Here is a 16129-nt window from a genome sequence, read left to right on the forward strand (position 1 = left end):
TCACTTTTTGTGCCTTTAGATTCTGAAACTATGCTGTGCTTCTATTCAGAAAATTCTAGCTCTTAAAATTTCCCTTCCGGTATTGTTAAATTATCTTTAGGTATGATAATGCTATTGTAGTAAATTTTTTATAGAATACTTATTTTTGAGAGATAGTGAAATATTTACAAATGAAATTATATAATGTCCCGATTTGCTTCAAAATAATATTTGAATGGAGGAAGCAGAATAGGATATATATTACAGATGAAAGTGATTGGACATGAATTGATGACTGTTAAAGCTGAAAAGCTGATACATAGAGGATTCATTATGCTCTTCTGTCTACTTAAAAAAATAATTTATTGAGGTGAAATTCACGTAAAATCAAGCACTTTAAAGTGAACAATTCAGTGGCATTTAGTACATTCACAGTGTTGTGCAACTACCACCTCTGTCTAGTTCCAAAACATTTCCATCACTTCAAATTAAAACCCTGTACCATTAAGCAATTCCCCCCCCATTTCTCCCTCCTTCCAGCTCCTGGCAACCATCTGTCTGTGTTCTGCCACTTATCTATTGTGGACTTATCTATTCTTGATATTTCATATAAATGGACTCATAGTATTTGTGACTTTTTGTGTCTGGCTTCCTTTACTGAGCATAAAGTTTTTGAGGTTCATCCATGCCATAGTTTGTGTCATTCTACATATACATGTTGTAGTGTAGAGCATGTAGTACTGCATTTCTTTTTAGTCCTTTGCGTGTATATACCACATCATGTTTATCCGTTCATCCGTTGACGTACGTTTGGGCTGTTTCCACTTTTGGGCTATTGTGAATAGTGCTGTTAGGAGCGTGCTTGTACATGTCCTTGTCAGAGTACCTGTTTTCAGTTTTTTGGAGTGTATACCTAGGAGCACAATTGCAGTTATATGGTCATTCTATGTTTAACTTTTTGACACGTCACTCAACCGTCCTCCCCAGCAGCCGAACCATCTTACATTCCCACCGGCAATGTAGGAAGGTTCCAATTTCTCCACATCCTCGTCAACATGTTTTTTCTTTATTGTAGCCATCCTAGTGGGTGTGAAGTGGCATCTCATTGTGGTTTGGATTTGCATTTCCCTGATGACTAATGATGTTGAGCATCTTCTCATGTGCTCCTTGGCCATTTGTACATCTTCTTTGGAGAAATGTCTGTTCAAGTCCTCTGCCTATTTTAAAATTGGGTCATTTTTCTTTCTGTTGTTTCTGTCTACGTTCTTATATGTCTTAAATTCTTCATAGTAAAAAAAACAAAAGGTACAAAAATATTAGACATTTTATTAAAAACTTTAAGAAACACACATCTCCCCTCCCCCCCGCCCCCCCCCCCCGGGAGAAGTAGTAGTTTTCCCTCCTTTTCCGCCCCCCCTCCCCCCGCACTTGAATTCCCCAGAGATCCTTGCATGATCCCTACCTCCATGTACCATCCATAATGTGGTTTCCAAAAAAACCGTATTTGCGCTTCAAACAAATAAATAAGCACAGGTGTCTTCCCTTTCAGCCTCTTACAGGTAGGTGCGGGGTGGAAGCGCAGGGCTCTTAGGAGTAGCTGAGGCTGGCCGTCCCCATCACTTTGGCCACAGCCGGAGGCCAACCCCCACCTACCTAGCAGGCTGGTGACTCATTCCCTGAGGGCCCCGTGTATAGCGGAAGAAACCTTCTGGGCCCCCATCCAGCCACATCACAAGACTGGATGGCCCAGCGTGTCGGTGTCTTGCATAGCCAATGGGAGAGGCTTCACCCAGCTCATGTTCTGCTGCTCCAGCTAAAGAGGGGGTGAGAAGCCCAGAGCCTTCCCTCCCTCCATGCCACGTGGCACGCTGGGGAGTTCTGGGTCTCTGGGGAACATGCCGGTCCCGTTAACACAGAGTCTTTATATGCAACCACTTGGGAACTCAGCACGGTCTGTCTCTTGGAGCCTCGAAGGGGCTCCAGAGGCCTGAGGAGAAACCTGGCAGCCCGGCAAGCTCCAGCCTGAGATTCTGACCCCCCCCAACACACACAGAGAAGAGACCTCTTGCTTACCGCTCACCAGCCATGTACTGGGGAGCTGACCAAGGGCTGCAGAGGTGGGCCAGGGTGTGCGTGGGCTGCAGGGACCTGCAAGGGACCGGAAGCAGCTGCAGTGGCCTGGCCTCCAAGCCTTCCAGCCTCCATTCCAGCAAGAGAGCTGGGAACTCGGTCTCAGCCTCCCTCCCTCCATCCAGCGGAAGTGCCTCGTCCCAAGTGGTCCATAGGTAACTACTGTTCCAGGCCCCTCTACCTGCCCCTCTCCTAACCTTAAGGGAGATGTGAGGGAAGGAGTGGCCCCTCCTCCCACCCCAGAAAATTTGACATAGAATTTCCTCAAACCCAGATTCTGGTTCTCAGCCTAGTCAACCTAAGTGCCCAGTCCGCCCCAAGCCCCAGTAGTCCGGCAGGGTTAGTTCTTTAATTAGAGAATGGGCCCATTTTTGGCTGCAGGATGGTATGTGGGGACATTTGTCAGGAAGCAAATAAAGAGTCAGGCGAATAACTTTACCCTGAGCTTCAGTTATCTCCTCCGCCCACTGGGGATCATAGTACCTATTCCATGGGGCTATTTTGAGGATTAAATAAGATAATGCATGCCCAAGCCCAATGTCACAGCCGCTCAGTTTAGAAGCAGTTCTATACCAGAGAAAGGGCCTAGCTCTGTCCTTCACACGATGTGTAACCTCTGATGAGGCTCAGATTTCTCCTCTCTGAGCTCCAGTTTTTTCACCTCTCATTAAACACCTACCCTTCACAGTTGCTATAGGATGTAGAGATAATTCACATAAACTGCTTAATATAGTGCCTGGCATAGGGAGAGTACTCAAAATATGGTAGTAACTGAGGCAATTATTATACTTTTACTATTATTATTATTACCATTACTATTATTTAACAGGAAGGGCAATGGGGTTTTGTAGTTAAGCGCATAGACTCTGGAGCCAAATTGCCAAAGTTTAAATTCCAGTTCACCACTGGAGCTGTGTGACTTTAGGCAAGTTACTTAGCCTCTCCTTGCCTACATTTTGTTAACCATATAAGGAGAATAATAATTAAACCTACCTCATGGAGTTGCTGTGAAAATTAAGTTTTTGTATATGGAGTGCTTTGAAGAGTGCCTGGCAAATAATAAGTGCTACAAACTGCTGCTAGTAATAGTAGTATTGGTATTACTACTACTATGCACAACCAGATTCTGAAAGCCTTCCCCCTGGATCCCATTAAGAAGAGGCAGAAACCAACATATTCACCATTCCACTAATGGTTTAGTGACTCAGAAGCTGTGTGACCTTGGGCCAGTTAACTCCCCTCTCTGAGCACGCCTTTATCTATCTCCAAAATGTAAATTATAATAGTACCCATAATGGTCCTTCTAGGTTGTTAGGCTTCATTAATGAGCCATGACCCGTGGGAAGCTTCTGGCTTCTAGTTAATTAGGCTCTTTTTCCAATGCCCTGCCTAAATCCAGCTCCACCCCCGCCACCCCAAGCAAGCCTTCCCTCCCCCCCCCCCCAACCCCGGCAGAGCGCTCGGATTCCCTCCCGCGGGGCGCGAAGGGGGGCTGCCCGGCGCCCGCTGCCAGGCCCTATTCTGGGGGCCGAGCGAGCCCGCGACCGTGCCAAGCTTCCCCGGGGATCAGGTTTCTGCTGACGCGGTGCCAGGCACGTCTGCTTCCAGGAACCGGCAGCCGCATTTAGCCGCGGGCCGCACATGAAAGGGCTGCAGTCGGAAACGTGACGTTGTGTCAACAGGCGAGGCAGGTCAGCGCTGGGTGAGACCATCCCGGCCGGCCCGGAGGCTCACGCCCTGTCTGAAGGCGGCTGGATCGCAAGTGTCCGCTCCCCCTGCCTCTGGCCACCTCTCCTCGGCCCCAAAGCCAGCGCTTCACCCCCTCCCACTCACACACACCCCTTGGTTAACAGAGGTCCTCTTTGTCCCCAAGGGGCCAAAGACTGGGGTGCGAACCCCTCCTCCGCATCTCCCTCCGAACCACTTGGAACCTGCTGGAACCGACCTAGAAAGAAGGTCAAGGGCAAACTGGAAGCAGAAAAGGAGGCAGAGGGAGGGCTGCTGCTTTCAGGGCTGCCCCATAGGCTGTAGTCGTGGGACTCTGGGTTGAGGCTGTGTGGAACCCCCAAACCCTTTTTAGTTCAGGGTGCGGCACCACTTCCCTCTGTCTCCACAGCTACTCCTTGAGTCACGGCCCAGGGAGGAGAGGGGGGCAGGCCAAAAGAGCCTGGCCTTGATTTCAACCCCGTGCTCCATCCCCAGGATACACTTGATTTGTTTAGGTTTTTTACCCATAAAGTCTAGCCAGAAAAGCTTAGCAATTCATGGAGGAATTCAGGAGCTAAACAGGCAGGAGACCCTGAGGGCCAGGCCCTAAGCTGCTGGGAGGAAGAGGGCCTTACCGATTGCTGTGTGCCTGCTGTAGGACACGTGAGGGGGGCTCAGAATCCTTTTTTATTGAACCACAAACAGGTGTGGAGGGGGCGATGCCAGACTACCAGTTCATTGATAAGACCACCAGCTCATCTCCTGACTCCTGGTCCAGGGCTCCTCCCATGACACCAGGCTGCCTGCGGGCACCTCACACAAGCCAGGCAACTCTCACTCTCGCCTGCTGGCTCATCAGCAGAGAGGGAAGGTGACATTTGAAGCAAACAGACACGAAGGGCAGGTGGTGTCTCTGCCTGGCTGAGAACTCCCTGGGGGCAGTTTCCCTGCATGGGCTCCAGACGGCCAGAGGGTTCTGGAAGATGCTTTGGGATCTGGAGCATGGCGAGCCAGGCGCTGGCCATCAGGAAACATCAGGACACCTCTGAGAGGGAGAAGGGGACAGGCAGAAACGCCCACTCGACCGGGTCATTTCCCACTTCTTTTCCCATGGAATTTTTTTTTTTTTTCATAAGAGTGCTTGACTAAGGAACACCAATACTCATTCACGCACAAACACACCCAATGAGAGGAAGTCCAGGAAGGATGTAGAAACTAATCATGGAATGTTGCTTTTAGAGGCAATTGGACAGGATATGGCAAACCCATTAGACCGTGCTAGACTCGAAAAAGTTACAGCGCCTTGGTAGAGGTGCTATCCCCAGCAGCAATTATTACTGCATCATAATCCATTAAATCTTCTCTCAGTGTGCTCCCCCCTCCAGCAAGCTCCCCAGACACTGAGGCCCACGATTTCGTACTTTGATTTTCTGTCAAGTTTTAAGGAGCATGACAAAAGCAGACTGGGGAAAAAAATAGGCTTTTTGCTTAACTCTGTAAAGAGGCACAGGCTGATAGTGAACCTCTGGCAAAGGTTAGTCTAAGAAAACAATTGAACAAATATTTACCTATGAAATTGACTAAGCTTACTCTGTCTGAATACAGGCATGGGAAAAGCTGAATGAAATCACACGAAGATTAACTAGTTGTTGCCTTCAGCCAAGAGGGGAGGGCAGAAGGAGAAGGCCATATCACACCCTTGAGAGTTCTTTTAAAAATGCAGGAGACCATCTTTCTCTTCCACAGGAAAAGAATTATTTTATTAAGTATTTTAAAACAACTACTTAACATTGACTCATAGATAAAAATATTTACAATTTCCCACCTTCAGGAAGGCTCCAAAATATAGACACTGTACCTCTCCCTAGAGAAAAAAAAATTATTCTCTTCAAAAACAGGAATACATTCATTTTTTCTCACTTTTGTAGATCAAGTAATTATACAAATAAACATCTGAAACATTTTCCTTTTTAATATATTTATATAATATATATTTATAACAGTTTTACAAATAAAGGCAACGACTTTAATACCAAAATAAAAACAGGAAAGGAAAAAGTTAAAACACGATCAGTGATCAAGCATAGTGCATTTCAAAAAGCTGGTGCAGGGCGAGCTGGACAAGTCAGAAAAGTACTCTGGACCAAAAATAAAACTTCTTTGAAGACAGAATCCTTTTTAGCAATAAGGACACTCCATACGCCGTCGGGCGAGGGGAATTAGCCTGCAGAAAGGATGCTGCTTTGCCAAGGGTTGGTTAGGCCTTTAAGAAGCTAAGCTTGGTTAAAAGGAGTTTTAGGATAGAGCTGAGAGCCAAGTCTGGCTTTGCTTGTTGAAACTGCAATTTGTTACTCAGCTTTTACGTACTCTGGGGTGCTCGGAACTTAGGCGCCTGCATCTCTCAGCGCCTGGTTTGGTTCCCTGGACAGAGAAACTGTTTCTAGGTGAGACTAGAAACAGGTGCCAGAGGCCCGGGGGACCCCTCCCTCCTCCCCTGGCAGCTGGGATCGTACCAGGGGGCCCTTTTCAGTTTGTTAGTAAGCGAATCACTTCGAAAGCCTGAGTAGGGAACTACATTCTCTTTACTCACCCGAGGCAGGGGTGGAGAGCAGACCTGCGGAAATCTCCCCAAACCACTACCGTGCTATGCCAGTGTCTGCTACCTCACCACTTTGCAGAAAGCTCAGTCTGGCTGCCCTCTCCCCGTGTGGTGAGTCACGGAGACAATAAAAGGGAGCAGGGTGGGGTCATAAGAGCTGGCTGGGAACTGCACTCTGGAAAGCCCTCTTTTGAAAGTACCTTTTGCTCAAAGCCACAGACCCGGCTCCCAAAGTGAAGACTGACTCACAGACCAAGACTTTGAAGCTTTTGAAAATCCAGCTGATCTGTTATCAGAGGGGGCTATTCTCTGGGAGGGGAAAAGCCCAGAGGTCTGCGACGGTTCCCCCTAAATCTCCTGATGTCAGGCAATCCTTCACGTCTTCCCTACACCAAAAGGAGCTTTAATGTCCCATACCAACACACAATGCATATGCGCGTGCGCACACACGCACGCTCACACACTCCTGAATCTTCTCTCCCTGCCTCAGATGATCTTGGCATACACACTGGAACAATCCTGCTACACTCACAAACACGTTTTTTTTTTTGGAAGTAGGGAGGAAGGAAAGCGAAGCAGCAGGATCCCCTAAATAGTTTAGTCTTTGGTTTCTAAGTTTAAAGGGGGGATCTGCTTCAGAGCTTGGAGCAGGGCGGCAGAGTCGATGGCCGGATGGGCTGGCAAGGGAGAAGGGAGTCTCTGGGGCATGAGCAAGGGGGCTGAGATCTTGTCTGGGTTCATGAAGCTGGTGAGAGCTGCGGCAGAGGCGTTGAGGCCTGGGTATAACACTGGGACAGAGGTGGGATACCAGCATTTCTCCAGCATGGGCAAGTAGGCAGTCGCTGACGGTGGGATCAGATAGAAGGGCAGGCAAAAGGGAGGCTGGTGCGGGTGTGGGCCCAGGAACGGGGAGCTGATCAGGTCACTGCTAGTGAAATGGCCTTCATCATCTGAGAGCTGCATTCTGCTCTTTTTCATGGGGGGTTCCTCGGATTCCTGCTTAATAGCACCGATCCTTTCTCCCATGGTGAACCTGTGTCCATGATCACTTTTGAAGTACGGCTGCTCGACACGCAGCTCAGTCTTCTCCGATTCTCCTCCGTAGCCGCTGTCTGTGTCCGTGTCACTGCCACTCTGCTCGCCGCTCGAGTGAGCGAAAGTCCTCTGGATGACTGGCACACAGTTTTTCCCTGGGCCTTCAGAGCCTTTGGCCAGGGAGCTGGGTTTCTCCTTGAAGTCCATTGCTTCGGTAGCTGGGTCTGACGGCTTCCTGGCGGTACCACCCTGCAGGAGCTCGGAGACCACACGGTGGAGGTGGGTGACGAGCTGGGAAGATTTCAGGTCCCGGGTGTTCTCGTGCTTGGCCAGGTACTGAAGCACCTCCCGGGCACATGTCTGGAAACCTGAGCAGAACATCTCTTGACCTGCTTCGACATTTCTCCCCGACAGATCACCTGGATCAACACAGATCCAAAGGAAGACATTTCAGAAGGCCCTGTGGTTCACCTGGACACCTATGTTCCAAAGACCCAGAGCTTTCCTTTCTGTTAACAGCATTTGCTGATTTATGTTCCTAACTCCAAAAGTAACAGGGGAAATGTGGATGACAGCACAAAGTATAAAGAATACAATAAAACTCATCCATAATTCTACCACTCAGAGATGAAATATGATTTGTAATGGCTGTACAGTATCCCATCACAGACACAGACCATAGTTAATAGAGACAGACTGTTTCCCCTCTTGTTGAATTTATAGGTTGTTCTTGAGTTTTCATTATAAGTGACACAGTAATGACCATCCTAGTATGTTTATAACCAGAGTCAATTTAGATCATTTTACCATAGGAAGTGACCGTATCATCAAAAAAGGAGAATGAAGGAACAGTGTCACCTAAAGCAAGCTTATTTTCAATGACTTATACAAGTTGCAGTCATGCTGTCATCTTTAAAGGCTATTTCTAAGTCTTTCCCATGTATTCCATTCATGATCCCCAAGAAATTAGGTACGATCATCTTCCTGTTTTCAGTGAGGAAACAGGCAGAAGCACTTGCTAGCTCTTTGTGATTCTCATCATACTAGTTTGGAAAGGAGGGCAGAGAAGAATGGAATGAGGGGGTGGGTAGAGGAATTTCTCCCTAGTTTGTACAGTATGATTTGGAATGGGTGAGACGAGGTGGTTAGAAGGTGGCTGTGATTCTCTAGAAGTCAGTAGAAACAGATGATGAAACTTCAGTGGTTTCGATAGATTGTGTAATTCACCAAGATACCTAGTGGCTATTCAGGGAATCACATGAAATGCAGGAAAAACTCCTGTTGTCATCCTTCCAGGATCGTACCACACACCGAGTGATAAGGAAGTAGAGAAACAGGAAAACACTGGGGCATACCCGTGATTTATTCTCCAATGAAACAGGGCTAAGAAGAACAACTGTAAAACACCCACAGTGCAAATTATAGGTGCCTTGGCATTTTCAAAGGGAGGGGGGAAAACTCCCAGAATCCAGAAACTCTTAAGTCAAAATGCCACAGAAATATTTTACCATTTGACTAATACGTATTCATGCCAGGTGGCACACGCAGCATTCCGAATGAAAAGTCTGACCTTTTAGGAAAGATAAAACGGCATCTCCCCCAACGAATGTGCATAAGCAATTTGTTGCAGGAATGTTTCTCATACCAGATGTTGAGCCCACAGGCTCTCTATTTGTGCTAGAACTCTTAGGAGATGATAGCCAGGCTTGGGTACTCACCAGCTTGCAAACCGCTCTGCAGGGCAATGATTTTCTGCTGTTGTTGATCAATTAGGTTTGTTAGTGCTTTCACATGCTTCAAGGTAAGTTCAAGAACCACCGCTTTTTCCAAGTGACCCAAAGTCTGGAATAAAAAGAGCCTCAGTCAGCAGTGAGCGCAGAGAAGTCCCACCTCTGGGACACTAATTAGCAATGAGATATGTCTCTAAAGGAAGAAAAAAAAAAAAAACCTTTCCTGGTTGGCTAAATTTAGTTGTAAGTTTATAGATGAAGTTTAAAAAAAAAAAAATATATATATATATATATATGTATTCAATATATATTTTTGATTAAAGAACAACAAACTGTCACCCATCTTTGGAGGCCTTTTGGAAGCAGCAGCTAGCTCAGGAGAAAGCTTTGACAGATAAATTTTTCCAGCAGCCGTTGCTGACCTTAACTCAGGGGAATCCGGAGATAACATTTCTCTGCAGTGGTGTCAACCCGAGGAGAGACTTCTACTGTGTCTGGCAGCCAAGAGGCTTTCCCTAGTTTCTTTCCTGACATCCTGTCATAACTTCCAGCTCATCTCCACTTTTTTCTTCCTCCCTAAATACTATTCTTTTTTCTTTCCCCAACCGAAAGCCTGCCAAGCTAGTAAGCTGTTGGCTATTGCCAAGAAAGGACAGGACGTAAAAAAAAAAACAACCACACACACACCAAAACAAGTCCTCTTATTTTAAAAAGGGACTGGGGGGCGGGGGGGAAGAGGGTAAAATATTTGCGAGTTGCTTGGTTTGCTCAATTCGGGAAAACGAGAGAACCCTGAAAATCGCCAGAAGGGAAAGTCTTAAATTCTTGCAAGGCAAGGCCAGCCGGTGTCGGTGCCAACCTGGAGAAGTACAAACGGTTCTCACCTCATTTGCACGAGGCTGCCAGAAAATTCTGACCCTGGGGAAGGGTACCCCCAAACAGAGCTACCCACCAGCTCGGATCGAGCCATCTGGTCTGCAGTTCCCAGCGGGGCCTGTAGGTGGCGAGTGACCCTCACCCGCCCTCTGGGCAGAGGAGCTGGTTTGGAGAGGGGCCAGCTTCTTACTTACTGTAAGTTTGAGATGTTCGGGGAGGAGATCCTTCAGCTGGGCGATGCACTCGTTAATCCGGTCACGTCTCTTTTTCTCGATGAGCCGGTGCGGCAGTTTGTAGGTCTCCTACGAAGCGCACGGGGAGACGGTGGGCGCGGGAGGAAGGGGGTGAGAAGCCCTTCTCCTCCCCCACCCCGCGGCGCGAGGAGTTGGGGCAGCGGAGCAGAGTCACACCCAGAACCACCTCACCTCCACCCCTTCTTCTCCAGGCCACTCAGTAGAGGCACAGAGCCCACGCCTTGCATACCCCCTCCAACCGCAAAGTGAGAAAACTTTTACTGGAAACTCAGCGCGTGCGAGGGGCTGGGGTCCCGAGGGGCGCGGGGCTCTTACCTTGCTATCCTCGCTCCGCTTTATTCCCCGCCGCGACTTGTACACTTGGTACATGTGGGCAAAATCCATCCTGCAGGGAGAGGGACGAGGAAGGGCTGTGACTCGCGCACCGGCTGCAGGAGCCCGGGCTGGCAAGAACCCCCGGATGCGCCCAGAACTACTCCGAGTTGCAAGCCGCGCACAACGCAGGACTGGAGTTGAGGCTTGAAAGGGCTGGGGGTGCCAACTTACCCTGGTAGGTCTCCGGGCTCCAGTCCTGGCGCTTTGGGCAGGCAAGCGGGGGGCGGTTGCGCACTGGGGATCCGCTCCATTGCGCGGCGAGCCGGGGCCACTGTGCGCTCCTGTCTGCAGCGGCAGAGCGTCGGGTGAGGACTGTTCTGGAGAGGGTTTCGGGGGTCTCTTCGCAGGGGTTCCTCGGAGTCTGAGCTCCTTGAAATCCGCTGGGCTGCCGGGAGCTGCGGCTCTGAGGTGCGGCTTCAGTTGGGGGCGTGCATGGTGGACCCGCGGCCTCGGGCTCCGGCTCTGCGCACAGACTGGCGGTGTGTGCTCCCTGCGCCGTCTGCGCCGTGTGAGCCAAGTGAATGAGAAGTGGGGCGGGCGGGGAGGCGGGAGGGAGCGCGGGGGGGCCGGTTGGGGGGGGTGGGGGGGGACGAGCCGAGGAGTAATGGAGAGGCTGCGGGCTGGGTTAAATGGGAACGAGTGGGTGGGTTGGAGCTACGTGTTCTACCCTGTGACTCCAGACACGTCTGGCCGCTGCCGGGGAGGGAAGGAGCGACCTGCCCGCCCTCCCCCGGCTTCATCACATGAGTCTCACGTGTTGGACGACGCTCCCGCGGCTGCGAGGGAGCCCCCGCCTCCACCCCCGGCCCCCAGGTGTCTGCGGCTGCCTTTCCCCGAAAAGGGGGTGGCAGCGCAGCCCGGGTCCTGCCCAGCTGGGTGGGGGGCGCGGAAGCTGGAAGGGGCCGGGGAGGTGGGGGGAGGTTGGTAACGTGGGCGAACCTGCCCCAGGGAAATGAAGTAAGTTCCCGTCTCCTGGGAGGGAACGGGGGAGGACGGACCCGCCCGCGTCTGACTCAAGCCGGGAGAGGAATATCCCCTCGCTAGCTCCAGCCCAACCTTCTTCCTCCTCCCCCCGCACGGCCCGCTCGGAGGAACCGGCGCGCAGCGGAGGGAGTCGCCCGCCACCAACCCCCCCCCCCCCCCGCCTTCCCCAGAGGCTGGGGTTTCTTTCTGTGCCGGCTTCCCTGCCCCCACCCCTCGGCCCCGCGTCCAGGAATCGCCCGCCGTGGGGAGGGGCCGAGGGGCGGGGCGGATGTCACCCCATGGGAAGCGGGCTGGCAGCCAAGCGCAGGGGCAGCCGAGGCCGCCGCCGAGCACGCTGCGCGCACCTGACCCGCGAGGCTGTGCGCCGCGGGCCCCTGGCTCCCTCGGAGCTGCGTTCCCGGGCACAGCCTGCACGCCGGCGAGCACCCACTTGCGCACCCCCCAGGGTGCCCCGGTGCCCCCTCACCGCCCCGCCCCGCACTTGGGCTAGTCAAGCACAGAAAGATACCGGGCGCGGTGCCCTGCGTCCCCTCCCTCCTCTGCCCCCACCGGAGCAGGACGCATCCCTTCGGGCCGCAACGTTACACAACCGCAGCGACCGCGCCTGCCCTGCAGCAGCGCGGGGTGTGACACTTCACGTGGCCGGGGCTCGGGCCGCAGCGCTCCCGACTGCGAGCCCCTCTGCCCTGGCCGGGTAGCCGAGACCCCCGGGCTGCGGTGTGCCCGCCAGGGTCAGCCATCTCCCTCCTGCCGGGGACTTCGGGGGCGCTGTGTGCGGTCTGCGCTCGGAGGAGGAGGGAAGAGAGAGACTAGGACAAACTGCCCATCACGGTGACATCTTAGCGTTCATTCATTGGACACATATTGTTGAGCCCCCTACCCTGTGCCAGGCGTTGTGCCCGTTGCTAGATAAACTGTGGGCGAATCGAACACAGATTCTGCCCTTGAATTCACAGGAACGTCTGAGAAGAGGTTCCGCTGGGCGGTGAGGGGAAGGCAGCCCTGGGAAAATTATATCGGTGCCACCGACGGACAGAGGGGAAAAAAAAGAAAAGATAGGAAGTGTGTGTGTTTTTGTTTTTATTAAAAAAAAATTTTTTTTTTTAATTTAATACGAACAAAGATGCCTGGGCAGAGGAGGAGAGGGGAGAAGTTAACCCATTGCCCGGAGCCTGGGGCAGAAAGGCCTCCTCCAAACGGCCCCAGATCTCCGCAATCTCACTTGGGCCGCCGGAGGCCCCCCCCCCCCCACCTCCCCCGGAAAAGTCCGGCCTCTGTGACCTTCTAACTCTGCCTGGAGCAGGGAAAACAGCTGAAACTCTAAGCCCGCGGTGTGAGCAGCGCTGATGCAGTCAGAGGAGGGAGCCAGTGGAAATTCATGACTAAAATAAGGCCTGGCTGGGGATTTCACTGACCTCTGTGCTGCCCTGCCCTGCAAGATCGGGGAGTTGAGAGATGACTGTAAGCCTTTCCCACCACGCCTCGGGTCAGTCACCCCGCTGCGGAGTGACCTGGCTGTGGGAAGGATTGAAAAAAGTGGGGTTAACGCTGGGCGCGGGTGAAGATTAGCCTCGGCTGCAGTTTGGGGGCTGGGGTGGGGTCAGTCTTAATTGGCAGTGTCCTTGACAACCTAGAGAACTGGGATTCACACGTCGACCAAACTGGGAGTGGATTTCCTTTAGGTCGTTTTGGAGAGCTCCCACTTCCTGTTTATGTTTCACAAGCGTCAAACTCATTAGCAAGTGTGAGAAGTGCCTCCTTTTCTGACTGCTAACTGGCTTGACCTCACTTGGCGGTTAAGCATCCCTCCCTCCTGGAATGTACTTCTACTGGCTTTTGTTACCAACCATCTCTCCGGAGGCTTCCTGCGGAGAGGTGGGCAGCAGGACCACAGGCAGGAGGGGACTGGAGTCGCTCCTGGGTTTGTGCTTTCAGTCTAAGGGGACCTGCTCCATTGTGAGACTTTAATAGGGGTGAAGAGTTGTCATGACTGCGTCCAAACCACAGTTCTACAAGGAAATAAGTACTGGGGAAGGAAGGAACATATGTCCCCACGGCTGTCACCCCCCACCCCCCGGCCCCGCCCAAGCCAGGAGTGAACCCAAACAGTTCAGATTCCATGGCTCAGGGCTCCGTATCATTCCTAGAATGCTTTGAAGTTATCGATACTTTTTGCCCTTACCTGACCTACAATTGGAAATAACAAAATATATCATTTCCTACTTTTTGTTTGTTCCAAATGTACTCTCAAGCATCAAGAATTATCCCTACTTTACCAGAGTTCTACCATATCCAGCTTATGTTACTTTTCAAAATTAATTAATTAATTTGTTTTTGGCTGCATTGGGTCTTCGTTGCTGCGCGCGGGCTTTCTCTAGTTGCAGCGAGCGGGGGCTGCTCGTCATTGTGGTGCTCGGGCTTTTCACTGCCGTGGCTTCTCTTGTTGCAGAGCACAGGCTCTAGGCGTGCGGGCTTCAGTAGTTGTGGCACACGTGCTCAGTAGTTGTGGCTCGCGGGCTCTAGAGCACAGGCTCAGTAGCTGTCGCTCACGGGCTTAGTTGCTCCGCGGCATGTGGGATCTTCCCTGACCAGGGCTCGAACCCGTGTTCCCTGCATTGGCAGGCGGATTCTTAACCACTGTGCCACCAGGGAAGCCCCGCTTATATTACTTTTAATGTTTTTCTTTTCTCAATAGCTTATGATTATTTTTTATTGATTTAAATAAAATAATTCCTTCCCCTCATGCATCTTTCCATCCCGAAGAATCTTAATATTTCAGTCTGTCATCTTTTGTAGATAATTGTTTAGTGCTTACTGTGGGCTAGTTTTTGGACTGTATGTAAAAACATTGCACGTGTTAATTTACTTCTCAACACCACCTTATAGGGCAGGTATTAGCTCATTTTTGCATTCATTTAACACATATTTATTGAGAACCACTATGTGCCAGGCACTGAACTAAGTCCTAGGAATATATAATGTGTCCTCTTGAGGAAATTGAGGCTCAGGGTGGTTAAATTACCTGCCCCAGATTATATAGCCTGAGAGTAGATCTGGAACTAGACCCCAGGTTTGTTGGGCTCCAAAGCTTGTGCTCTTAATCACTGTACTTACGGCTGCCTGGTAGGGTTGTCTGGGTTGCACACTGATCAACTCCAGGGGGAGCCATTCACATTGCAGTCTGTGTGAAAACATCCTCTAGAGTTGTGCAAGGCAGCACTGAGCAGCTGCGCTGAGTAATCCTGACATTTTGTAGCCCTCTCCTCTGTTTTGTTTCTTCTAAGTGTACAGAGAACATAATTTTGTACAAGGAAGGACAAGATTTTTCTTTTCTGTGCTAGTGAGGCTCAGCATTTCGGTCGTCTGATGCTGTGTGTTGGGAAGAGTTAGGCAGGCCCTTCCTAGCAGGAAGTTAGAGCCCACAGCCCCCTCCCTGTATGTACCCACACCTTTCTTGCCCAGATATCTATCACTTTTTGCCTGTTGATGAAGTCTCACAATCTTTTTTATCACAGTTCACAGTAAGAAATACATTTTACATCATGACTAAACACGTACACACACATGCACCCTCGTGCACGCACACACACACACACACACACACACACACACATCTGAAGCATATTTAAACATAGAGCCGCCAAGACTTGGCTGGGCTATAGTAACAAGTGACCACTCTACTGTCTCTCCCACTCTGAGCAACGATTGCTCACTTAAAGAAAAACTTAAACCATTTAGGAAGAAGCCAACCCAATGTTCTTCAGATGAAAAATTTACAAAATAGTATCTCTTTGATATATTCTTTCTGATATATTCTGGTCTTGTCTAGTAAATTAAAAAAATATTTTGATCTTACTGAATTGATTTTTAAAAATTATTTATTTATTTTTGGCTGTGTTCGGTCTTTGTTGCTGCGCGCGGGCTTTTCTTTAGTTGCGGTGAGCGGGGGCTACTCTTCATTGCAGTGCGTGGGCCTCTCACTGCGGTAGCTTCTCTCGTTGCGGAGCACAGGCTCTAGGCATGCAGGCTTCAGTAGTTGTGGCACATGGGCTCAGTAGTTGTGGCTCGCAGGCTCTAGAGCACAGGCTCAGGAGTTGTGGCGCACGGGCTTCCTTGCTCCATGGCATGTGGGATCTTCGCAGACCAGGGCTCGAACCCGTGTCCCCTGCATTGGCAGGCGGATTCTTAACCACTGTGCCACCAGGGAAGCCCCTGACTTGATTTTTCAATCCACCAATAAATCCAGATCTACAATTTGGAAAGATGCTGTGCATTTGAGATAGTGATGGAGTTTTGGCTTGTCCCCACCAGAAAAACATCAACAGCATCTCCACACTTGCAGATCTTCCTAAGGCACTTATAGAAATGTTAAATAAGACTGCAGATTCAGGATGAATTGAACGGTATAGATGTCTCCTTTCAGGACATCTTTGCTTTATGCTCAATTGTAGGAGTAAAAT

The 16129-nt window shown here is 50.4% G+C and overlaps 1 protein-coding gene and 1 long non-coding RNA gene across 5 annotated transcripts in view; one reads left to right on the forward strand and one right to left on the reverse strand.

The window, feature by feature from the left end:
• Positions 1-5548: 5548 nt before the first annotated feature.
• BHLHE40 (basic helix-loop-helix family member e40) lies at positions 5549-11366 on the reverse strand. Its single transcript, XM_068559287.1, has 5 exons — positions 10857-11366; positions 10626-10695; positions 10251-10358; positions 9169-9292; positions 5549-7869 (listed from the first exon to the last, which is right to left on the reverse strand). The coding sequence occupies exons 1-5, from the start codon at positions 10934-10936 to the stop codon at positions 7013-7015; spliced, it is 1239 nt and encodes a 412-aa protein (XP_068415388.1). The 5' UTR covers positions 10937-11366; the 3' UTR covers positions 5549-7012.
• LOC137774158 (uncharacterized) overlaps positions 10273-16129 on the forward strand; it is a 133504-nt gene continuing 127647 nt past the window's right edge. For all 4 annotated transcript variants that reach the window (XR_011075777.1, XR_011075776.1, XR_011075775.1 and 1 more), the window contains exon 1: positions 10273-10860. This is a non-coding gene — a long non-coding RNA (uncharacterized lncRNA). The remainder of the gene's footprint in view (positions 10861-16129) is intronic.

Source organism: Eschrichtius robustus, chromosome 12, assembly GCF_028021215.1.
Source record: "Eschrichtius robustus isolate mEscRob2 chromosome 12, mEscRob2.pri, whole genome shotgun sequence".
Classification (NCBI taxonomy): domain Eukaryota; kingdom Metazoa; phylum Chordata; class Mammalia; order Artiodactyla; family Eschrichtiidae; genus Eschrichtius; species Eschrichtius robustus.